This window comes from Carettochelys insculpta, chromosome 2 (genome assembly GCF_033958435.1).
Source record: "Carettochelys insculpta isolate YL-2023 chromosome 2, ASM3395843v1, whole genome shotgun sequence".
In the NCBI taxonomy this organism is placed as follows: Eukaryota; Metazoa; Chordata; order Testudines; family Carettochelyidae; genus Carettochelys; species Carettochelys insculpta.
The window spans coordinates 249,967,385-249,992,770 of NC_134138.1; the positions used below are offsets into that span (position 1 = coordinate 249,967,385).

Genomic DNA, 25,386 nt, shown 5'->3' on the forward strand with positions numbered 1-25,386 from the left:
AATTAGATTAGCTTGCAGTTGAAGTAAGGCCTTTAAATGTATTGAACAACACTGGAATGGAATATGCAGATTTCCTAATTTAATTCTTCAAACTGCATATATTTTAATTGCTTTTGTTTTTAACCACTATATTTTTATAGATTGGAGTCCAAATATATTGAATGGTTAAACTCATAAACAACTTTATAATTTCACACTGGTGTAAACATACTCTGAATTGTAAATACAATTACTTAAAATTATGTCTGATAAGGTTATAAGTGTGTTTACAATCTTCCTGTGACTGCGAAAACATAGTATTGTTATATTAGCAGTGGTTTCTCTTTAGCATACTAGACTATATGATGTTGTTAGATGACCCATCAAAATAGTCACATTAAAATAATTATTCTGTGGACTTACGTTCCCTGAAAGGAACTGAATTTTTTGCCATTTTTTCAGTGTTTTATTTAACTGTTAATGTACTGTCACAATTGACTAAACCTTACTTTACTACATGCTAACAAGCCTTCATCGTGTGAATGAATCAAGGCAAGGGGACACAAGACACTATAGCTACATACCAGAAACAGGCTTTTCTGGCAGCAGATGAATTTGCCCTTTAAAGTGCACAGAAATTTAAAAATGTTAACTTTTTGTTAGAAGTGTTTCATGGGTACCAGAGTTCATCATGCTCCTCTGTGAACCACTGCCCCATCTGCCTTCTAATGTCAGATGATGAAAGCTGCTCTCCTCCCTTTTTTGGCTGTGGTTGGGAGGAATTTTTCCATGGACTACATGTGGTTTTCATAGTGGACAGCTGTTTTTATATCAAAAACTATAAGATGGGTTATATGCTATTAGAATGGCTGTAAATTTTATGCATGCCTGGTTTTGATTAACCCAACGTGCTGCGTTTGTGTTTTTTTTGTGGAGGATTATTATCCTCTGTGTTTTTACAGTATGATAAATATGACCTTTTTAGAAAATGTTTAGAATATATTTTAAATTATTCATATAATTTGTAAATCTTTCATAAATCTTTGCTTATAATACTTTGTAGCTGGTCTTAGAAAATGTCTGTGTGATGAATGAGCATTATTTTCCATGTAGCTGGTTGGAAAGGGAAACTAAGTCAACAAAAAACAGGGAAAATGAAGATAATGCCTGTGTAGACTAGAAGAATGTTGTTTACTTGTTAACAAGCTTGGTTTAAATACTAAATCATGTCAGTGTATTACACTGTTCTAGAAAAATGTCATTGGTTTGCATGTTTTTGACCCTTCTTATGGTCCTATTCACCTGGCCTCCTTTTAAAGCTACGTGTATCTGAGATGTGGGAAGAGAGAATGAGTAATCAAATGTTTTAAGGTTCTACAGACATGAGACCCTTTGGAAATGATAACTAGCCACATTAAATCTAATTAAAAATTATTGCTGTGCCAATAACCCTTGCTTATATCATAGGGCTCCATCTAGGTTTTAAATAGCTACATTAGGTACTGCTCGCAAAACTGTTGTCCCTCAACATGGTTACAACACACCCATCTTGGTAGACAGACATAAGTTTTTAACCATCTTCTTGAAAAAATGTTAAAGTATTCATCATGTAGCAGTCTACAATGCAAGGTGCAAAAAACCCCCGCTTATCTCTAGGAACAGCCGTGCTGTATCATGGTCCCCTGAGGCATCTGACTTCTGTGCAGATGGGACCAAAGGCACTTTCCCCATTAAGAGCAATCCATGGTAGCTTCATCTGTGTTTAAATATCTGCTGTTAGCTGGTTTCTGGCACAGTTCCCTAATCTGGATGTTTCTCAGTCTCCTAACCTTATTCCGCTATTGACTACTTACTTCCCTAGTCCACAGTATGGTTCTTCAGTGTTAGGGGTTCTGTGCTAGAACAACCCTGCCAGTTAGAATCCTGTTTACATGCTTATATCTAACAACTCTTTACTCCCATGGTGAGCAAGACCCAAGGATAGAAATGACACAACATATATTTCTAGTTTATTCTGGAAGACTGCTGGTTATTGATGGATATCAGGGGAACCTTTTACTCATGTTGGTCACTAACATCAGAAACATTTATTCAGATATGTCTGGTTTTGCAGCGGATTTGCAGTTTTTATAATAAAACTAGGATTCAATCCATGCAACACTTCTCATCTGCAGAGAATTTAATAACCTTAGACTCAATGGTAAATTAAGTAAAATGTCCATTAAGTCAAGAAAACTTAGGCATGAGCTTAAGGGTATGTCTTCACTAAGCAGATCAGCCCACTCAGAGCAGTCAACCCCAGTATTCCTCAATATTGTGAGGAGTAAGGGAGGTCAACAGGAAAGTTTCTCTCATCGATCTTCCTCTGTGATGTCTAGATAAGTCGACTTGTAGATAAGTCAATTCTAGCTATGCAGTAACCGTAGCTAGAATTGCATATCCCCAGTGCATTTTAATGTCTAGTGTAGACCTGGCTTAAGTTGGCCAAGGTCACAAAGGAAGATGCAGTCAGTCAGTTAGAATTTAGAGGCTCCTGGCCAAATCTCTCTTTGTTTAAACTACTTGAACAATGGATATCGAATTATCCCCATCTATATTAAAAAGTTATTGGAATATCTGGTCTCTGTACATTTTTTCTCAAGACTTTTTAAATTGTCACCATTTTAGGCATGAATTTGTATATATTCGTTCAACCATATAATCGAAGATACTGCAGTTTCTAACATAAATGGCTGTAACATTATCCCAAGTCTTTGAAGTGTTACATATTAATACACTCTCTCCTTACTGTGTCTTTCCTTTCTTATAGATTTTGACAAAGAGGATTCAGTCAGATTTAAAACATCAAAACTACTCCAAAGAAGGAGAGCATTAAGGTAAAACCTTACAAAAATTTTTTATCCAGTTTCTTGACAGGAAAATAATGTGTAACAGCCCTGTGAATCCCTGTTGCTCCTGGCATTTTTGAAAATGATTCTTTGTGTTGTAACAATTGGACAAAATGTTATTGATCTGAACTGTGTATTGCAAGCTCTAAATGTCTGTTAGGCACCTTGGTGTAACTTTTTTATGTAAGCATTTGTACAACAGTACTTCTCCCTCTCTCCCTCCCCTGCCCCCCCGGCCACCCTTGCCTCTCTCATGTTCTTGTTCCATGCCATCTCATGTTTTCATATTGTAGGTGAAAAAAGGAAAAGCGACTAGCATGGGGTGGGCAATAATTTTTGATAGGAGCCTCAGCAAGAATTTGTAATTGGTCAAGGGCTGCACTCTTCAATGATATTAGTGGAGGAGGTGCTGGTTCTGGGATGGAGGTTGGGTGCAGGAGGGAGCTTGGGACTGGGGTGGAGGAGTGGGTATGGTGTCTGGGAGGGAGTTGGGGTGTGGGAGGGGCTGCAGGTTCTGGGAGAGGGTATGGGTGCAGGAGAGGATTCTGGCCTAGAGGAGAGTTGTGGGAAAGGGTGCAAGGACTGGGAGGGGGTTGTGACCTGGGGTAGAGGAGCAGGAGTTTTGGGTGTGACCTAGCCTGGTGGAGTTGTGACCTTGGACAAGGAGATAGTGGGGTGGGAACTGGAAGGAGGTATGGGTGCAGAAGCATGTGTGCAGAGATTTTGTGGTGTTGAGGGAGGGAAGCAGTAGAGTACCTTCCCATGCCCCTATGCACTGCTGAAAGCGGCTGACTGTAGGGACCACATACTTCTCTGAGTGCTGGAAGAGGGGAGGGAGAGGCTTCATGTGCTGCCCCCCACCAATTGCACAATCTCTCAGTTCCCATTGGCTGGTTTCTAACCAATGGGAACTGCAAGGTTGGGGTTGGGGGCGTCACACAAGACATCTTTTTCCTACACCTCTTCCCCTGGCTCACAGTGGTACTCAGAGAAACACATGTTCCTCACAGCCAGCAGCTTTGAGCAGTGTTCAGGGACTGGGCAGGTGAGGGGCCTCCACAGGCTCCCTACTAGGCCACATGTCGCATCTGGCATGTTGGTGGGCCAGATTTGGCTTGTGGGCTGTATTTTTTTTTTTTTTTTTTAACCTGACCTGGGCTAGGAAAACCTTAAAGTGGGGGACAGAAGAGAGATCAAAATGAACCGTTTACAGGAGAGGGACTTACTTAACTGTGACATCAAAATCTTTTCCTTTCAGTGAACAAGAAGAGAGAGTGATATAAGAAGAGAATGAAAAACAAGGGCTCATGCCCAATTTGTAGGATGGCAAACCTATTTTTATGGTCATATACTTCTGTTTAGTATTAAATCCTGAAGAAATATACCTTAGATGGTAGGAAGCAATGATTGAACACTATCGCCAATGGGATTTGAGTCCAAATTGCTGCTTGCTTCTGGGTATGTAACTAGGTTAATGGAGCAGCTACTCAAACATTACATGGTACAGTGGCAGGTGAAGTTTTCAAATGTTAATCCGTGTTGTCGAAAAACAACTTCCTGCCCAAAAATTGTCAGAAAAGAGCAGTACAGCTAGTTCAGTTAAATTCTAATGCAGTGGAAAAAGTGATTGCATTTAAGGGAATAAACTGAAATATGGAGACAAGGAAACAGTATCAGGCACCATTTCACATGATTCATGTGAATGAATTCCTGAAGATTATTCTTTTATTAAACCTTCACTGGAGGAAACACTCCAAAGTTTTTTATCATGTCTGAAAATAAACAGGAGCTTGTGGCACCCCAAGGTCTAGATTACTCTTCATGAAATGTAGTTACAAGACATCTTCCAGCTGGGAATGTTGAATGCATTTTTCTCTGAATATTGTACAGAATCCAGACCTAACAATGGCTTTGCAGAGGAGAAGCCAAAGAAGAAGGTGATAAAATAACATGTTTGACTTCAGCCAAAAAATGCAAGAAAGGTGAATAGTAAAAATCCTATGTGTGCCAGATCATTTTAATAATAAAAAATGAAGTGCTTAACAAAGTAAGCCATCCCCAGCGTTTCTAGTGCAGCTGCCCGGAATCAGCACCTAATCATGTTACGTTATTTATTATTTTTTAGCTTTTGGAAAGGGAATTAATATTGCTAGCATGGGGGGAGTACTAGGGGAAATTCAAAGATGAGAGGAAGATATCTCTGTGCCTTGAGCATTGGCCTGCTAAACCCAGGGTTACGAATTCGGTTCTTGAGGGGGCCATTTAGGGATCTGGGACAAATAGATTTAAAAAAAAAAATCTGTCAAGGCTGGTGGTCGGTCCTGCTGTGAGGGCAGAGGACTGGAGTCAATGAAGACAAGAAAGAGGCCCAGTGTCTTCCATGCAGTGACCTCTGAAGGTCCCTTCCAATTCTATGAGAGAGGTACATCTCCATATATTTATTTATTTATTTATTTGAAATACTAAATTACATCTATACCACAGGTTACCTGACACAACAGAAGCAGTTAACCTTGTGGTTGTAATGACTAATTGAAGCAAAGGAGGATAACTCTAAATATCCCCCCCACACACACACACAAAAAGGGAAAATCCAGTGAGGAAGTAAATGAATTGCCAGTGTTTTAAAACCTTTGCCTCTAATGACTTGCAATACTAAAGCCATATTTTTAGTTACCATAATGTAACTGTTTCAATTCAGTTGAGTTTGTCAATAAACGTGCATTTAATATTATTGTAAGGAGGATTGTCCCACTGTAATAGAATTTTTCGCTCTATATGCAGTACCCCAGATGAACCAAGAAACAAAAGGATCCTTCTCCTCCCATGCCCTCCCCGATTCACTTCACCCAGCACCAGCTCACCTTGACCTTCTCTCCCAGCCAAGTATGAGCAGAACTCACCATGCAGGGAGGACTGAGCTGAAGGAGTCCTTCACATTCATCTTAGTCTCTGTGGGCAGCTCTTACAGGGTCACCAACGTATAAATAAGGGCCGGTCTTAAGTAACAGGAGATAGGGCGGAGTTCTGAGAAAGCAGACCCTGGATGTGCTATTGTGACGCTACTGGTACAGCACTGCCCCACCCTGGGCTTCGGCTGTGTGACAGAATCTGCTCTACCTGCCCTCCTATTGGGACACCTTTTCCCCTGCCGCCTCCTCCCCCTTCCCTGGCTTGGCCCTTAATGCTCTCCTGATAGGCTCTTTTCCAAAGGCTGTCTTCTCCTCTCTCCCTGGACCAGCACACAGGACCCTGCTTCATGGGTGGGAGACTTGCCTCAGTACTTCCACTTCAGTCCGCTGCTGCCCTCTCCCTGGTTCTGCTCTGGGCTGCTGCTCTTTCCCTGGCCCCTTCCCACACTGGCTTCCACAGCCAGCAGCTGTGAGCAGCATGGAAGACCCTGGGCCTCTTTCTTGTCGTCTTTAACTTGCCTCCCTGTCCATCTGACTGGCATGCAGTTAGCCCTGGGATCTGTCCACCTCAGGACTGAGTCCTCTCACCTTTTCCTTTCTGCTGGAATTGGGAGAGAGCCAACTAATAAAATGCTCAGAGTTTCAATAAGGGGCCCCTCACATTGTGATGAGTCCTAAATGCCTTACATAACTCTTTTTTTCAGGACAACTGTATCACTTTATATCACATTCTTCAGATAAATTTTATTTTAAAGAGCAAAAATAATCTGTTTTTGCCTTGACTATAGTGCAGGTGTACTGTCTGGTAAAGCAGTATAGGGTATTGATTTATGTAAATGGTTTTGGAACTAGTCAGAAGGCAGCATAATGAATAAGGGATACGTGTTCCTGGACCTCCCTCAGCAACATAGTATTAAACCTGTCTCGAAATTATTTATGCAAACTGAAGCTACCTAACTGGCATGCTGCCACACCAGGTTATAGCACATATGGCCAATGCAGAAGAGTTTTAAAACAACAACAAAAAACTTGAAGCCTTGAGCAGGCCTGAGGAAAAGCAGAAAACTCAAAGGGGAGAGTATAGGCAATGGTTTATGCCCATTGAGTCAAAAGGGGATGAAAGCACATGTTTAACTGAAATGTGCTTAAATGGTTTCCTATGTCGGGAGTCTATAGTGAATTAAACTCAAAGTATTATGCTATTCCACATACTCCATGGCAGCACATACAAATATGTTGTGAGCTTTTCTTAGCCTCTGGCATCCTGTAATAAAGCCAGAATTATCCCATTCACTGATGGCCACCAATGTTCCCTCTACTTTTTTTCTTCCATGGGCAGAATAATTTTTATGTGCACCACAAATAGAAACGCATGGGCAGTTGCTCTACTGATCAGCTGGGTGGCAGCTGAATCTCTCATGGGCAGCTGCCCAAGCCCTCAGCTTACAGGGAACACTGATGGACACTGTTATGTTTTTGAGCTATTAAATTGTTTTACTACATGCAGAGGTACAGAATTTTGTTATCGGTAAGTGAATGGTAATCAAGGCATTTGACTTACTATTCATTTTCTTTAAACATTGACACAACATGTTCAGACAGCGTACATACAGCAGTAATTTCTAGTGACTTTCACTGTCAGACCATGACATTATTTCATGACTGACAGCCTCATGTATGCTTATTTGACAGTCCATTTTAATAAGTATTTTCAGAGCTTAGTGTTTTTTCTCACTTTCTGTAAACAAAAGCATATGACCCAGTCAGAGTAAGAGAATACTTTTTAGACTTCAAACCAAATCAAGCAAAGAAACAACTGTGTACTCCATATACTAATTGTTGAAAATATATGATGAGGATACCATAGGTGTATAGTGTAATTATGTCATCTATGATGGTCAGAACGGGAGGCAAATTATGACCATCATACATACTAGTGGTTATAAAGTAAATACTGTGGAATAATATAGCCATCTATTTAATTTGTTGTACTTTAATCAGAGTAACTCCACTCCACATCCGTGGTGACCTTAAGAACCTGGAAAACTTCCTTACTGTGGATTGTATAAACTGCCTTCCTAAACAAACTGGCTAAAGATTTTCTGACTCATGTGTTTTCTTACATGTTATTTCAGATAGACCTGAATTCAGAGGTTGAGTATGCAGCAAGCCTGCTTCACTTTTGTATTCTGAGTTTATAAATTGTTTTATTGTTTTTTATCTACAATCAAAACCTCCCACAGGTGATTGTAAGTGTTCATCCTCATCTGTAGGGTGACTAGTTGTGGCGTTGTGGTAGACTTTGCCTTTTATGCAGACATCCAGTGGCCACTTCCTTAGCCCAGCAGTAGCCAGGCCCAGCCCCTCACCTTCTCCTGACCTCCCTCTCTGAGTCATCTGTGGCTTGACCACCTGCAGTGTAATTAAGCCACACTTCTAGGTATTCCTTTGACCCAGCTGGCACTTCTCAGAGAGGTGGAGTTTGTAAAGTGGTAAAAGAACCCCTTTCATCACTGTAGGAAGCACCTACATTACAGCTGTACTACTGTAGCATTTTTAGTGTATTTATACTCGGGTTACCATATTTGAACTTTCAAACAAAGAAAACAAAATTGTATCCATATCTACCAATTTACATTGTATTAAGGTATTGTATATACTATAATATGTTAATACAACGTGAATTGGTAGATATTGCTATGGGGACACTCCCTCTCAGGGTGTCCTCTTCTTTGACCATTCAAATTGGTAACCCCACATATATTCCAAACCTTCCAACAGACATTTCCTAACTAAACTTATGAGATCTGAGTGCCATTTGAAGATACCTTGTATTTTATGTGAAAATCTCGAATAATCCTACGCTCTGAGCCTCAAATACTTTTCTCGTAAGTGGACAATTAAGCTTATTTTTTAAGAAAAGATACTGAAAGACCTGCTGTTCTAAATGTCCTGTTAGATGTTTGGAGGGGGAGTGAGGGTTGTCAGAAATGTCATGTTAATATCACCAAAGGTGATCTTTTTGGAATATATAATATATTAAGAAGAAGAAATATAACCTGCAATGCTGTGTTGTATGTTAATATTAAAGCTTTTTATAAAGAATGGTTTCACCAAGACTATTTCAGATACAAATAATAATTTAATGCAGAATCAGCTATTGTACTTTCCTGACTCTCCCAAATTTATTTAAGTCTGGCTTTGGTTTCTTTACTCGTTTATAGCTGTACTACTTATATTATGTTTAACCTATTATAGCACTTGCTTCTGTATCCTGTACTACTTTAATTGTCCCATTCATGGAAGCTTGGCCACATTTTTGTGTTACTTAAAATCATGGCAAATACACTTCTTTGTGTCTGTGTGTTAGGGTATCAAGAAAAAAAAATCTCTGTATATCTTGGCTTAATTTCATCTGTAGCTGAAGTGTTCACAGCTCAGTAAACCAGATATTATTTTCCAGTTTTCAGAAAGAATTTTCATTTGAGGATAAAGAAGAACTTGCTAATAGCACAAAGGATATTGATGCTAATCTTTTAGCAGTGCTTCCGAAAGGTAAGTAAAGTAAGTGTGTGTGCGTGCATTAGGTAACAATATACAGAAGTGGAAGGCACAACTGAAACTTATAATAGGCATACGGGGCTTGTAAATTAGTTTTCATCTCCCGGTGGAGGCTGTATTAATAAAGGAGGAGAATAATACAGACATTTAAATGCTCTTTCATTTCAGTCCTTTGCTAAATCATTGCCTGTAGAATTCAGTTTTGTTAACTTAACTTCAAGAGGTCAGACAAACTGAAATTCAAAACTTCCAAATGATATGATTATTAGTAGAGTTAGATGTATACTTGGTACAGAAAAAAGCACTTGTTTAAATTTACAAAAGAACTTTTGTTGCTTGTATTTGCAGCTTGTTTTTGATCACCTTTTAGCAAGCCAAGTCACTGAGTTCACTTGTTTAAATGCTCAGTGAATTTTAAGTTTACGTTCTAGAGAAGCTGCACGGGACATTGTGTACCTCATTGTTGACAGGATCTTATGGCTTCAGACAGGACTGAGACTGTGTTCCCCAAACTGCTGTTGCAGACATTTGAACAGTCCTGATAAACACATGATGGTAACCTTTGTGCCTAGAACCCCGCAAGCAGTTATTTTAATATATGAGGGGGAAAAAGTAAACCTAACCTTTGAAACTGCCCAGTAAACGCCATCTAAGCCTAATTGCCAAAGGCAACATTCTTAGGGTAATGCCCATGCTTCTAGCATGGGAAGTGGTCAAATTTCCTCCTCCTTTAACCATTCTCCCAAAGAGATTTGAATATTCTTCTGTCCTCATCGCAAGTTACTTAATCAATTAAGGAGCAGTAAAAATGCCATGTGGCTTGTGACCCCCAACGCAGTTTACTGGGGAAGAAACTAGGAAACAATACAGATAAATATAAATTTCTACCTGCTCACACATAGCCCTTGAACAGAAAAAGGCTAACTTCATCAAGTCAATTATGGACTTGAAAATAATATGTAGCAAGAATCCAGAGGCATAATATTGCACTCCAGATGTTGGTATGTAACATTCATCCCTCTTTGTAAAAATAGTAACATTTGCCATGGTCAGACAAGACAGTGGGGAAGACTCGTTTGTTACCTGTGTTCCTTCATGCATATGTTTCGCAGCAATACATATTACATTGGGAAGCAGTGTTCCATTCTAGCAAATAACATAGCCAATCCTGAGTTTCCTGTAGTTACCCTTGTGAAGTAAAAGTCAATATGCAGTTTTTGATGTGTGGAGGAAAGCTCACATTTACTGAACTGGGCATTTTTTGCAAAAAGTATGTAACACAATAGAACAACTTTTTCCTCAAATATAAGATATAAGCTATCCATAATACCACTGAGCTTTAGCAGTCAATACCCTCCCCACAACAGCCTCTCTGTATGCTAGATCTTAATCTTTAGTCCCTAAATAGGGCAACCATATCTCCCTGTCCCAAATATGGGACGGGGGATAGGGAGGGGAGGCTCCTCCCAGCTCCACCAAGCCCTGGGGAGCTGGAAAGGAGGCGGCAGCTGCTGGCCCTCCCCAGGAGCCCTGGGGAAGCAGCAGCCCCCCTGGTGCTCCTCCTTCCCGGAGGCTCAGGGAAGTGACCTACCTGCTCTCCAGCCAGCAGCACAGGAGGGCCCAAATACGGGACAATTAGTCCCTTTTAAAAATAAGTAGGGACGCCTTTTTCGTGTCCCAAATACGTGGCTCTCCTGCCAAATGTGGTACGGATGGTCACCCTTTCTCTAAGGAAATAAGAATGGGCTTGACAGCATGCTTGGAAATTTAGCAGATTGTGTTCTGGTTTTGGAAGGAAACCAGCTTGGAGTCAAAGGGCCTTTCTTTTAAACACGTTGCCTGCAACTGCCTTCTACTTAAACTGCTTAACCTTCCAGCCCAAGTGTGATTTTTCTGATCTAAAGTATGTAGATTAAATGCCTTTTTATCTTAAAAAGTGATGTTGTAACAATGGCGTCGTGAGGTTCCATTCTCACTAACCACCAAGTTTGCACTAGGGCTCAGCTACCACCAACTTTAATTTACAGAGAAACTATTTAGTACTAAGCTTTTTTGGGGAAGCGGGGTCGGGGCGGGAGGGGCGTGGTAGGGACCTAGCTTTAGGTATTACTGACTTCCCACTGTTAGATTTGTTTAACTTTCTAATAAAAAATGTGGTGGGGGGAGGAGTTTTAACCACCAGCTCAGCAAATTCATTTAAGGCTCTAAAAGTCAAGTGTGGAGTCTTTTATACTACCTGTAATTAAAAGGTCTTTGGTAGGAATTAGACTCTGATACATGTGCTACCCTGTTGTCCATAAGTGGGCCAGCACGTGTCCCTTACATAGTCTGAATATGGAGTTTTCTAAAGAAACCTGTAGACCATCATAAAACTGAAAACATTAGTTTATTGGATTTTCTTCAAAATGTGTGATTAGGGTTACATTATGACCTAAATTAATAGTCAGTGAGGAGTGGTGCTCTGGTGGTGAATTTTGATTTCCGGTTATGACTGGAAAACTCCATATGCCCATCATCTGTGAGGGAATTGTGAAAGGTTTAATTATTTTTGCTCTTAAAATAGAGCTGTAAAAATGTCATGTGACTTTACATTTTATATGATTGAACCCTCTCTCATATCTAATAGATTTGTAGCCAAGACATAAAGGTGCTGTTATATTAGCTGGAAGCTTCGTTCCTACCAGAATTTCTCAGAATTCTCTAAAAGCATCCAATAAGATTTTTTTTAAAAACGTTATTTGGCCTGTTACCTTTTGTCCTTGAATGACATGTGGCTGACTTGGAAGGTGAATGCTGCATCTGCTGAAGTAGCCAGTTTGGTATCACAAGGTAAATTACTGTTTGGAAGATCAATAGCTATCGAAACAAAGACAATTTCAGAGAATCTTCAACAGAGGATAAGCCATTTGGTATCATAACCAACATTCTAAAATAGGTTTTCATGTCAAAAGCTTGAGCTGCTCTTGTGGGCCTAATGGCTGTCCCACTTAACTACAACACAGCCACCAGCACCTGTTTTGTGTTTTATGCCAAAACTACAGATGGAAATTTCACTGTAACTTAAACCTTGTACATTTTGCAGATATTTCTCTGTTTCCTCCTTTCCAAATGTTGTACATGTTAAGAGTTATGCAGGGATATGTTCCCCACCACTACTGAAATAACGAGCAGCCCCATGGCTCCTTTGAGACTAACAAATTTATTAGGTCACAAGCTATCATGGGTAAAACCCACTTCCTCAGACATTTTACTTATGAAAGCTCATGGCCAAATCATTTTGTTGGTTTCTGAGGTGCCACAGCACTCCTTGTTTGTGAAGCTACAGACCAACATAGCTACCCCTCTGAGACTCTTCACCACTGCCGACTTACTAATTGGTTTAAAGCGATGTTCTCCCCCAAACCTGACAAGGGTGTCTGTGTGAGATGGTATAACTGTGTTTGGTCACAGAGCAGCCAATCGGAGAACAGGCATGGCATTGGCTTCAGCACACACACAATTGTGGACCATACTAAAGAAAGAAATGCAATTTCATAAGCTTGTAAGAGCTTTGGATGAAAAATGTGAGCTCCAGCAAATAATACAGCAGTAGCAGATTACTTGCCTATTTTTAAATATTTCCCAAATAGCGAGTGAGAGTATGTGCGTAATTGGAAATCTTTATTGGGAAAGTGCTATTCAGGTGTTGATCTGCATACCTGAACTTGCCTTTTCGAACCTTGAGTGTGTGGAAAAATGCAACGCAGTATAGAGTAGGCTTGTACTATTTTTGTTTCCATCTAGTTTGGGAAAGTGTTAGAGTGATGCTACAAGGATCTGAGGCACTACTTAGAACTGCAGCCTAAAGTATAAATATGATTTATAGTGTAGTTAAATTGCTAACTTTTTTTTTTTAAAAAGAGACTTTATTTTATGAAGTTGTCTTTTTGACATCTTTGTAAAACTAATCAAAAATAGCTGTTGGCTGGTCTTGTCTGTTGGTAAATCCATCAGCAATTGAGGGTAAGATGGTTAGATAGCAACGTGAAAGCTCTCTACCCTTTATAGAACAGAAGAATTTTCCAGGGAGTCTCTGTGTAATCATTTCATTGCTCCTTTTAATTGGATGTAAAATTGTGCCTGGGGGTGACCAGCTTGAAATGATGTGGTATGGGTATAACCAATTAATAAAATGCAAAAGTCCTAAATAAATTTGAAGAAGGAGCAATCTGCAGGATTAGCCTTTATGTTAGCTAATGTCTGTGGTGATGCCTTTTATTTAAGCAAAATACTAGTTAACAACACTTAATTTCTTCAGTCCTGATTAACTAGGTAGGAGACTAGGTGAGACATTTAAGTGGCTGCTCCAGGCTTTTTTCCCCCCCCCCCCCACCTTACTTTTAATTTTACTCCTCCCTCCTTCCATTATTTTTAAAGGTCCTGTACTGCAGCAGCCACTTACATATTGTACTTTAAGGTAGCATTATCTGTACCTCCAGAACTATTTTGTTAGCTCCGTTGTCAGTCACTGTTGAAAACGAACTGGACCTTGCTGGTCACTGGAGTGTGGCTTGTTTCATGTGGCATTTTAGCACACATTATGTTCACTAGGCCATTAAAGCAAAGAATGGGAAGGGACCTTTTGGGGGTCCGGTGCCACTGACCCACAGAAAAATCGGCCACACAAGTGAGCAGCAAAAAATATTAAAATAAATAAATAGATAAATAAACCCTTCCCTGAGGTGGTCCCCGACTGAGAAGCAGGAAAAAAAGACGCACCTTGTTCTCCTCACATGTCATCCCCACAGCCTAGTCCAGGAGACCTGGGCTAGTCGATTTTTTGGGCTCCCCTAAGTTCTAGCTTGGGGCCAAAAATGAGTTTAAGGAGGGGGTTCCTACTGGGAAGGGGCTGGGGATTGAGTCGATCTAGACATGGGTTGTCTGGGCAGGAGAAGTGTCCAAGAACTGGCAGCGGGTAGGGGGTCTGGGTGGGAGCAGGTGCAGGAGCTCCCTTCTCCTTCCCTCCCATTCCTCAGGGGGCTGCAGAAAGCAGCTACCCAGGCAGGGAAGGGCTCCTGCCTCCTCTTGCTGCCTGCCTTCTGGATTACCTCTGTGGGGATGAGGACTCACGCAGGGAAAGGCTCCTGCTTTTCCCCCCTGTCTCCTAGTTGGAAGTGCAGAAGTGGCTCTAGCACTTGTGGTGGTGTTGCTCCCTCAGGCCATCTCACCTGCATGTAGGCTCCTCAACTGCCTACGGGCAGTATGGGGAGCCTTAGAAGTCTGCACTGCAGGAGGGACAGGGTTGGCGACCTCCTCTTGCAGGCTGGATTCAGTTGGCATCCCCTCAGTGTCTCAGCAGGCTGGATCAAGGTGTCTGGGGCGGGGGGTGGGACATTTATCCTGGAAGCAGGTACTTTACAATATAGTTAATCTTGTCCTTTATATACTGAACGTTTGGTTTTTATGTTGATTGGTTGATTTATACTTGCTGTGGGTAAGAGCCTAGGCTGACACTGCCGTGTTAGTACCCAGACCTCATCTCTACAATACATCAGTCTCTGCATTTATAGAATGCAAATGCAGCACCTAAACAAAAGTCATGTGAAAAGAATTAAAGTATGGTTTCAGGTAAAACGCAACCCTAAACTTTACATAAAGAATCAGCTAGTCTTTTAAATAGCAAAGGCAAGTTCAAGCTGCTCTAAACCAATAGAGAATAGTATTAAAACCCAGTCAGATCTGCATAGTGACTCAGCTTTTAGTCATATACTATTTTAAAAGAGAAGAGGCTTCTAGCATCTTACTCCTTAGCCCCTGTGGTAGGATACATGGGGTTTGTTACCTAGTGAAAAGGAATTGTGCCACACTTATTAATATAGCATCTTTTGGTTCAAAGAGGTTTACAAATGTCAACTGAAACTGTATGGGCTTGTCCACACTACCACCTTCCTTCAAAGGAAGGATGGTAATTAGGGTGTTGGGAGTTTACTAATGAAATGCTGCCATGCATAGGCAGCACTTCATTAAGCAAATTCTCCCCCCACACTCCCTTGGCAACTTGGAAGTACCAGCATGTGTCTAGCCGCAGCTCACCCGCCGGTACTTCGAAGTTGCCACAGGGGGGAATTTGCTTAATGAAGTGCGGCCTATGCACGGCAGTACTTCATTAGTAAACTCCGAACACCCTAGTTACCATCCTTCCTTCAAAGGAAGGTGGTAGTGTAGACAAGCCCTATATGTAGGGATTATTTTACCTGTCACAGAAATGTTAGCGAAATGACAGAAGATGAAATGTGATAGATGTCTTAACAGCAGTTAACACTATTAAACATCTTAGGATAATAAAGAAATATTTATAAAGTTAAAAGTACAGGGGGAAATTATCTAAGCAGAAAATAACCAACATACTATGAAAATAACCAGAATACAGGAACAACCAGAAGTTCTGTGGCACCTTATAGACTAGTAGATATTTTGGAGCATAAACTTTCATGATCAAAGACCCACTGCATCAGATGTATGAATGGGGGCAGGTTCCAGAGGGGTATTTAAAGAGTGGGGGTCCAGTAAAAGGGAGGAACAGAGCTGACAAGGCCTATTTAGCAAGGTGGAAATGGCCCATTATCAGTAGTGTGTATCAAAAGAGGAAAAAAACAAGTCCAATCAGACAGGCCCATTGTCAGAGTACAGGAGTTAACTCTGGAAAACAGTAAAAAGGACTGTGGTTTTGACCACAAGGCATCAGAACTTGTAGGGCTTGCCTTGATTAGTATTAAAGGGGTTGACTTGGTATGTTTGTTAAAACTTTATTAGCCAATAAATACATTTAGTTAATAATAAAAATACTAGTGTAAACAGAACAACATGTATTAGCATATTAGCTGGTTGTGATGTCACCTTAATTGCAGTTCAACCAGCTAACGTTTCAAAACACTAGTATAGACAGGGTAAATTGTATTTTAACACAATAGAAAAATACCTTGTTTTAACTTAGTCTAGATAAATTTTTAGAAGACTCACTGGTATTTACCGCAGTATGTGCAAAATCTGTTTTAAGGTTAGTAAGTGAGAAACATAAATTGGATAAGTTTGCCTACTGGTGACTGGTTATGTTGAACACTACTTTTCTAGGGCCATCACTGTTGGTCTAGTAACAGAGAGAGATCCATGTTAGTCTATATTCTATCAAAACAAAAAAGCAGTCCAGTAGCATTTTAAAGACCAACAAAATAATGTATTAGGTGAGCTTTCGTAGGACGGACCCACTTCTTCAGACCGTAGCCATACCAGAACAGACTCAGGTATGGCTATGGTCTGAAGAAGTGAGTCTGTCCCACAAAAGCTCACCACCTAATAAATAATTTTGTTAGTCTTTAAAGTGCTACTGGACTGCTTTTTTACTGTTGGTCTGATTCTTAAGACAAACTCTCAGAGATCCCACTATGATTCCTGAGCATTCGTAATTTATGAAAGGTACACTGCATCATTTGTTTCTTTCTTTTTTCTTTTTAGTTTCAGAATTAAGAAAACTCTTTGAACCAAACAAGCAGAATATTTTGGAAATGAAAAGGTAAAACAGCCTTATGTCTAGCTGCTGAAAAATGCAAATAATTTAGTAATAGTTTTTAGAGGAGATCATAAAATAATAGTATTACAAAATTCTTAACTATCATTTTTACTTTTTCTTCCATCTTTTGCAGGAAAGAGAGGATTGCTAGACGCTTAGAGGGAATTGAAAATGATACACAGCCCATCCTCCTACAAAACTGTCCAGGATTAGTTACCCACCGTTTACTAGAAGAAGATACTCCAAGATATATGCGTGCAACTGATCCATATAGTCCTCATTTTGGTAAGAAATATGTTTATATATGCATCTTGAACTGACATTCTTGCTATGTTGTATGGCATGCAGTAGCAGATACACTTATCTGCCTTAATGTTTAGATTCTGAGAGAGAACACTGTCACAAGATGCTTTTAAATTGCTTTTTTAGTTTTCTGTCTGGATTTGATTTATTTTTATATAGAATTTCTGTTTTTTCTCACCATTTTGGAAAGAGGTATTGGGTGTATTTTTAAAATCTGGAAGTTAATAGAAGAATCTTGGCTTCCTTTTGTAAGGATAAATACATGCTCAATACCCAGGAGCACTTATTGCATGTTTCTTGTTCATTTCTTTGTATTTTGGAGATGTTGGACCAGGGAGTAGAAGGCTATTTTAGAATAGTTCATGGGAGTAGCATTAAACAGTTTTAGTAGTTCAATTTTTGAATTGCAAAACCACGTAAGAACTAAAAAGAATAAGCAACACTATGTATGTTTGAAGCCTGTTTATTTACTGAATATCAGGTGTGATACGCCACACAGTTTTCAATATTTTTTTTAATAAAGTGTGAATCTAGGCCAAGCTGCTAAACTGCTCTTAATTCTACATTCCTACTCTTTGTAGGAAGATCAAATGAAGAAGAGGAAATTTCAGGTTCTTCTGTAGAAAAACAACCTAGGTCATCCAAGTATCGAGCAGAACCTTCAGGAGCAAATTCAGAGCTTCCGTATAGCACAGGAGCCATGGATAGCCAGGGACTTGAGTCAAAGGCAGAAAGAATAGCTAGGTATAAGGCAGAGAGAAGACGCCAGCTAGCAGAAAAATATGGAGTGCCTTTAGACTCTGAGGCAGAATCTGAATATTTATCCAGATATACTAGGCCAAGAAAAGATCCTGACATTGGCGATAAAAAGGAAGTAAAAAACGACAAGCAGGAAGATGAAGGCAAGGCGTATAGTTCCCTATACTTGTCCCGGCCCGAGAACAAGGAGTCATGGAGTGCTACTTCTGAATCCAAGGAACACTTCTTCAATGAAAAAGACAGCATTCCAGAAAGAAAGGAGCTTTCAAACTTGGATAACAAAAGATCACAGGATGTTAGTGCTGCTGGACAGGCTCAGAACTTGTCCTCTGAAGTGGGTGGTTCTGCAGCCTTTTCGTATTCTGGGCAAGAATCCTCCTTTAAGGAAGTGCCAATATCCCCAAAGCAAACTTGCAGGGTATCCCTTTCCTCACCAAAGCAGCCAGTTTCACCTAGTCATTCACACAATGACCAGCCCTTCTACAGTGACACCAGACAAGGGTAAGCATGCTTTTTTATATTGGTATGCTCTAACCTTTATAAAAATCTCTAGAATACAGGCAAGACTTACAGATGATGCATCTGAATAAACAAAATCTCCGCTGGTGCTAATACCCTGTGTGCCTTGAGCTGAGTTCTGGCTTTTGTATTTAGATACTCATTGTATCTTGTAAAACTGCATTGCTATGCTTACACACAATAAGGTTTTACAAGTCTGTGTATTTGCTGAATATTTATTAGCTTCAAGCTACTGTAGCAAGATAGTCCATTTATGTAAACAAATTCTACAGAAAAAGATAATTTAAGACTGGGGATGGTTGAAGTACTACATTTTCTATAGTTTGAAATTTTTAATTCACTGATTTAGAAAACACTTTCAACTTAAATATTTTATCTCTCTTAGTAAAAACAAATTTTCTGTATTTTTCTATTTTTGGAGTATTTTTCCAGTATTAAATTGAATTAGCTTGTTTCCATAGACGACAAATGAAAGCCAGTAAAGTAAAATGTATGTTGGGTTGGCCGAAAAGAATTGTCTGGCCATTGTAAAAAAATTAGTGCTGTGGAATTTAAGCAAATTCTGGTTCTGTTGGTAGTCCTTTAAATTATATAGAGGACCCTTTTTGCGATGTTGCGATCCAGAATACTTGATGTAACCTTTTCCACTCTGTCCTCCTTATGTAAGTGATACTTCATCTTCGGACAACTTCTTCCCATAAAAAAAAATGCATCTTTTAGTTATTTGGTCCCCTGAAGGTTCATGTAGGGGACTATATCACAGGCTGTAAGGAAACAAGCTGAAATGGAGATATCATCTTGAAACAGTAGTTTGACAACATGCCATCTGAAAAATGGACAGTAAGCTGTTGTCAAGATTACCCAGCAGAGCGAAATCTTACTGACCGCTTCAGAACAATGTAAATGAACAAGGCTGCATCTCTGCTAGTAAGTTCTTTCAAAAAATCGGGCCTTTTTTCGAAAACACCTGGCAAATCCACATATAAAATGTGCTCTTTTGATGTGAAAGCAAAAGACTGAGGTTTTTCCTTTGGAAGCACTCTTCTCTTCCCGAATCAGGAAGAGCACCTCCTTTCAACAGCTTCTTTCAGGGGGAAAAAAGCCTGTGTAGACACATGATGATGAGCTCTTTTCTTTGAAAGAGCAATCCTCATGGCGCCAGATTTTTGTATCCCTGGCCCGTTCTTTTGAAAGAGTGGCGGCTGCATGGACACACTTTATCGAAAGAGTGGATCCATCTTCCAATCTGCTTTTTTATGTGTGGATGTACTCCTTTTGAAAGAAGATCTTCGGGAAGGTCATCTTTTGAAACATCACTGTAGTGTAGATGTGGCTGTAATGTAAGTGGAACTGTTCTTGTGAGGTTTGTGTAAACTTTAACTAGCAATGGGGAAAGATATTAACATTGTTACTTTGATTTAGTAGATCATATAATTAATGAAGTATTACATTCAGAGGAAGGAAGGAAAACTCCTGAAAGTCCTTAAGTGAATCCTAAGTTCACCCCTTTATGGTATTGGTGCACTTTGCATTAGTGTAAGAGAAATCTCTTTCCTGTACCCTTTCCCCATCAAGAGCAAATACCCTGTAGGTTGAATATCTCCTTGGGGTTCACCTTTTCCCACCAGTATATGGATGCAGTCAGCTGTGTATTATTTGTGTTCAGTAAACGTGTACGATGTACTTATTTCCCCTTTTCATTGCAATATGACATGTACAACAGGACTGATGATTGCACTTCCAATATTTTAGTGCCTTGAAAAATCAATTTTGAAGATGGCTTCCTTTTTATGTAGACATCTGCATACAGCTGTCTTTGGACACACCACTTAAATGTCTGAGAGGAAGATGGCTTATCTAGAGGAGTGATCAGGAGAGAGCTCCCAAGACCAGGACTGTGTTGTTATGCTGCAGTTACTTGCATGTATATCACTGCACTGTGGGCTTAGGCTGGCTCTTCCCCTAAAATGATATGTTTCTGGGAGTCGAGTCCAACAGAGTCTCAACTAAACACTGTGCACTTTTATCTCAAGCTTCATTCAATTAATCTAAAGATAAATCAGTCCTGATTAATCCTATTATGGGTAGGAACAATTAAAGTATGAACCCTCAGGGCTCTTCCTTCTCTGGTTTATAAATCTCTAAAGCTAAAGGAGTAGACCAAATTCTAGCCTTAAAAAAGGCAAAGAGATTAGACTTGGCCCTCTTCAAAAACCAGTCCTGTCTACTTCAATTTGAGGTTCTTGTTCTCCCCCGTAATAAACCACATTAATCATCCCAAGTTTGTACATCCATGAGGAGATGCTTTTAGAAATTTTTGACTCTGTCTACACTACAAAAATAACTTCAAAGTTGAGCAGCTACACACACCCTATTTTGAAGTTTAACTTCAAAGTAGGGCATTACTCCATTCCTGGGAATGGAATAAGGACTTCAAGTTGGGAGAAGTTAACTTCAAACTAAGGGAAAATGTGTGTAGACTCTGGTAGCTACTTCAAAGTGAATTCATTGTGTAGACACACCCTTTCTTCCTTGTACAAGAACAAATTGTTTGGACTTTCCCACCACCATGGGTTAATGGAAACACCATGTTTATGTTCCTAGTAAAACAGCATAATGGTCTTCGAGACCATTTGAGAGTAGAAGACTTCTGTCCATAAAAGGCAAATTATCTATGGACATTTGGGGTAAATTACGGCTAAATAACAGCACAGAAACACTAAGAGCCAGGACTGTTGGTCGTAAACAAACTTTATGGGACCACAGGAAACTTGGCCACACCCATGATGAGCTGACATCCGGCTAGCTAAAATAATGCCAGATTACGAATATTGCCGGGTGAGAGTTGCATATTGGAGAGGTTCAACCTGTATAACAGAATAGAAGACCAGCAGCATGGCTATGTCGGGCTCAAGTCAGCTAACTCAAGCTGTGAAGTTAAAAATTGTGGTGTAGATATTTGGGCCTGGGCTGAAGCCCAAGCTCTGGGACCGCCATGCCTCATGGAGTCTCAGAGCTCAGTCTTCCTCCCAAGTCCAAACGTCTCCGTGGCAAGTCAGCAGACCCAGGCAGCGGCAGGTATTTAATTGCTGTGTATGAATGTACCCTAACTGTCTAGGTTCCTGGGCCCGTTCCACTTTAATCCTTTTATGCCTCTTCTTTAAGACTGCTGATCACTTCCTGTCATTTTCTCTATTGTTCTAGTAAGTTGCCTATGTTGAATGTGTGTGTCAGTTACTAGGCAAACAGCATTTCAGCCCCCTTCCCTCCCTGTTGAGTTCACCCTGTAAGTGACAGCCCTGAGGTCCTACAACTCTGGATGCAGCCAAGCGGTCTAACCACTGACTGGATCTCTGGGCTGTAGCCTCATTAACAAGACAGGCCCAATTCAATGTTAGCATCTATATCAGTTTCCCTTCTGGAGCCTGGAACTGCACTCTTGCAGTGACTCGCACAGCGTCTTCAAAATGGGCATTATTTTGACATTCCTCCAAAGGTACTGAGCACAGGGTAAAAATGGTAAAGACCTGCATACATAGGTATTAGTTACACCTAACTGTAGTTTCCACTGAGCCCAGCTAACTCTCTCTCTGCTCTCCTGTTCCAATTTCTGCCTCTCCAGCTGTGTGTCAGCCAGCCTCCCAGCCTGCTGATTACTTCCTTCTTCCATTTCTGCCAGTGTAATCTTTTTAACCAATTAAGTACTCCTGATCTTTATGGTCTCAGCCTTGGCAAAAATCATAATTGTAGTTGGGATTTCAGACTGAACATTATGAATAGGCAGATTTAGCTATGTTACCTACATGTAATTTCCCTGAGATCTTCCATCTAACCCTTATAGGAAGGCAGAATAAGACAGTTTAATGAGTTTAAGGCTTATTCTAAATTCTTTTCAGTTAAATAAAGATTGTTTTGCCAAAGCAGCATGTAAATCTAAAATGGCTTTACTAAATTGTAAAGAGCTGCTCTAGATTCAAATCAGTGTAACTGAACAGAATCTGGCCCATTATACCTTTACATGACATTTTGTACATATGTTTTTAGACAAGAATGAAGTTTTATTTGATGTAATTTTCTGTGACAGTGGTTCTCTTCATGGTTGTGGATATTACAGATACTGAATGCATCCATAAAAGAGTGCAATGATATATCGGTTGTTTCATGAAGGACATTTGTAGCCTGTGGTCTGGGAGTTTCTGGATCCAAACTCCTGGAACTATGGGATGTTGCTACCTGAGGAGGGGGTTTCTGATGTTTGCTCTCTCTATGCAGGAATTTCGTAGGCCTAGCTTTGTTAAATGCCATGTTATCTGTTGTGTTTTGAGTCTAATGATCTTTTGGTAACCTTTAGGCTCTTTAGACAGCAGATAGAAAAGTAGTCATACCACTAATCCTATGTACATTATAGTGCTTCTGTTCATGTAACTTACGTAAAATGGCAAACGAGGGTGTAAAATAAAATTGTTTCGTGTAGCTTGCTAATGATGACTTAGTTGGGCGTGGTAAGGTATACATCTTGGCAAAAGATTTAAGGCTCTGTGTGTTTGCAAAAGGGAAGGATCATTTGATGATCATTTGTTCTGTTTATTTCCTTTGAAGCACCTGACATTGGCTACTGTCAGAAGACAGAATATTAGGCTAGTTAGATGTACCTTTGGTCTGACCCAGTATGGCTGTTCTTACAAATTCTTTTGTGTGCAAAGCTTATTTATTTCCTGAACAACCATGCAAGTTCGTTCAAGTGAGAAGTGTGCAGTGCTAGTCCTTCATAAACAAAGACCTTAAATTGAGAAATTTTGAAAACAGTTTTAAGTTTAAGGGGGAGGGGCTGAGTGTGCATGTGTTGATGTCTTACGAGAAAGTTATCTGAAGTTTTGTTTTCTATAGTAGTACAGGGAAAGCAAAACCTGAATGGTTTCTTCAGAAAGATTCAGAAGGGGACACACCTTCACTTATCAGCTGGCCCTCCAGGTATCCTAGAGTGTAGCTGTGTGGCTAATAATTGGATTATATCTAACTGACTTCCCTTCTCTTCTTATTTCTCCTTGCCTCTCTGAGACTACTCATTTAACATTTGTCTTTTTCCATCCATCAACAGCAGTGAATTGGAAAATACTATTTCTATTCAATAAACTGCTGCTGAAACTTGTTTCTGGAGCATCTGCTTTTTTGTCACTTATTACTAATGGATGTTTTCATGAAGAACTAGACATACTTCTAATGTTTCTTCACAGCTATTGTGATCCTGACTGGCTAATTTCTGTAACTTCTTATCTTATCTCTAGCCTGTTGTTAACCATTTTCCCCCATTGCATGCTACAAGCCAACAGATTTTTTTTGTAGTACAAAATGATTTATGCCCTGGATACAGGATGTGTGACTGAAAATACGAGTTCCCCCCCTCCCCCACAAAGATGGAATCGGGGAGGAGGAGTGAGAATTAAGTCGCTGTGGGGGGGTGGGGGGGAAAACAACCCAAATATTCTCCAGTTTGATGGAACATCAAAAGAGTTCACAATGGGAAGGATGCGTTCCAGGGAGGACTCTTCATTGCATTTCAGACTCTTGATTAAATGACAGGTATACCTACACTTGCACTTGCTCGACAAAACTTTTGTTGTTCACAAATGCTTTGAAAAAAAGACGAAGTTTTGCCATGGCAAATGAAAGTGTGCATGCTGCTTTGTTCACAGGAGTGCTTTCCTGCCAACAAAGTATAACCCCCCTCAGTAGTACTTTGCATGCAGAAGGGCAGCATTCACACACACTGACTTTTTTTTTTTTTTTTTGAAGCAATAAGGCTGTGTTGATACTGCCCTGTCACTAAACAATGAACAAAGTGGGCATATCCTAGTTATCTAATTCCGAAAACCTCACCAGTGATTGTTCTGGTTAGTGGGCAGATGCATAATACTCTAAAAAAGCATTTTTAAGCATTGAGAATAAGCACTCTTCTCATGTTTTGAAATAAATCGGAGTGGGTGCTTGATTTTTTTATAGTGGACCAATCCTCAAAAGTGTTATAAAATACTTAGCAGCTGGAAAGAGCGATGCTTCAGGTGGTTGGGGGTATAATGGATCATTCTAGTGCCCAAAAGTGTTAGTGTATATTTTAAAAATCTTGGTTTTTATGTAAAATGAATTGTTCAAGTAGGAGAAGTTTATCGGTAGCAAGCCTTGAATTGCGCTTGCTTGGAGGTTAGAATATTTCATTGCCAATAAATAGTTGACTTGGTACTATACAAGAGTTTTCCCCAACCATAGCTGGTAAAACATCTTACTGATTAGCCTTTGCATGGTGCAGGTGGGAAAATAAATTTCAATTTATTTTAATTTTTAATTTGTATAGAACGTTGTTGAGCTGTCTCACAGACAGTGAACTTGTGGCTCTTAAAATTATGCGAGATGTGTGTTTACATCATGCGATTACATGCAGGACATGCTGCCGTTAGGTGCTTATGCTCAGCTCCTGTCAGTAGAAGCCAGCAGTAGGAATGCAAAATCCAGTTTCATGGATTAACCAGTTAACAGTGGGTGATTGGAGTAGCCCTGGTTCCCGGCCCACCACAAGCAGAGAAGCTCCTGTTGAGTTGAGCAGCCCCAGTCTCTGGCTTCAGGCAGGCTGGAACAGCCTATACCAGTTACTTGTAACCAGTAAACTCCTGGTTAACCATTAACATCCCTATCCAGCGGCAGGCACCCAGAGACAGAATATTGCTTGTGTTTTTGCAGGTACCTCAGAGACATTGAACAGAATTATAGTAAACCCTCAAAATATGCAGGTTCAAGTTGCTTTAATGTATACATAACTTGCTTTAATGCAAATTAAGCACAACTTGATGCTGCTCTGCAGCCCTTTCTCCATGCTTTCTCCCAGCCCCGTGGCTGTCGATCTGACACCTGCACTGCTGGGGGGAGG

General features: G+C 40.1%; 1 protein-coding gene across 21 annotated transcripts in view; it reads left to right on the forward strand.

The window, feature by feature from the left end:
- The window catches only part of SVIL (supervillin), a 226,131-nt gene that overhangs the window by 113,334 nt on the left and 87,411 nt on the right, over positions 1 to 25,386 (forward strand). For 13 of the 21 annotated variants that reach the window (XM_074984945.1, XM_074984944.1, XM_074984946.1 and 10 more), the window contains 6 exons: positions 2,789 to 2,855; positions 9,243 to 9,334; positions 16,832 to 16,889; positions 17,020 to 17,171; positions 17,771 to 18,449; positions 23,355 to 23,438. In XM_074984945.1, the coding sequence (XP_074841046.1) occupies positions 16,882 to 16,889; positions 17,020 to 17,171; positions 17,771 to 18,449; positions 23,355 to 23,438 (923 nt within the window). In that variant the 5' untranslated portion in view covers positions 2,789 to 2,855; positions 9,243 to 9,334; positions 16,832 to 16,881. The remainder of the gene's footprint in view (positions 1 to 2,788; positions 2,856 to 9,242; positions 9,335 to 16,831; positions 16,890 to 17,019; positions 17,172 to 17,770; positions 18,450 to 23,354; positions 23,439 to 25,386) is intronic. The other 8 variants (XM_074984938.1, XM_074984951.1, XM_074984949.1 and 5 more) reach the window with 3 other exon arrangements.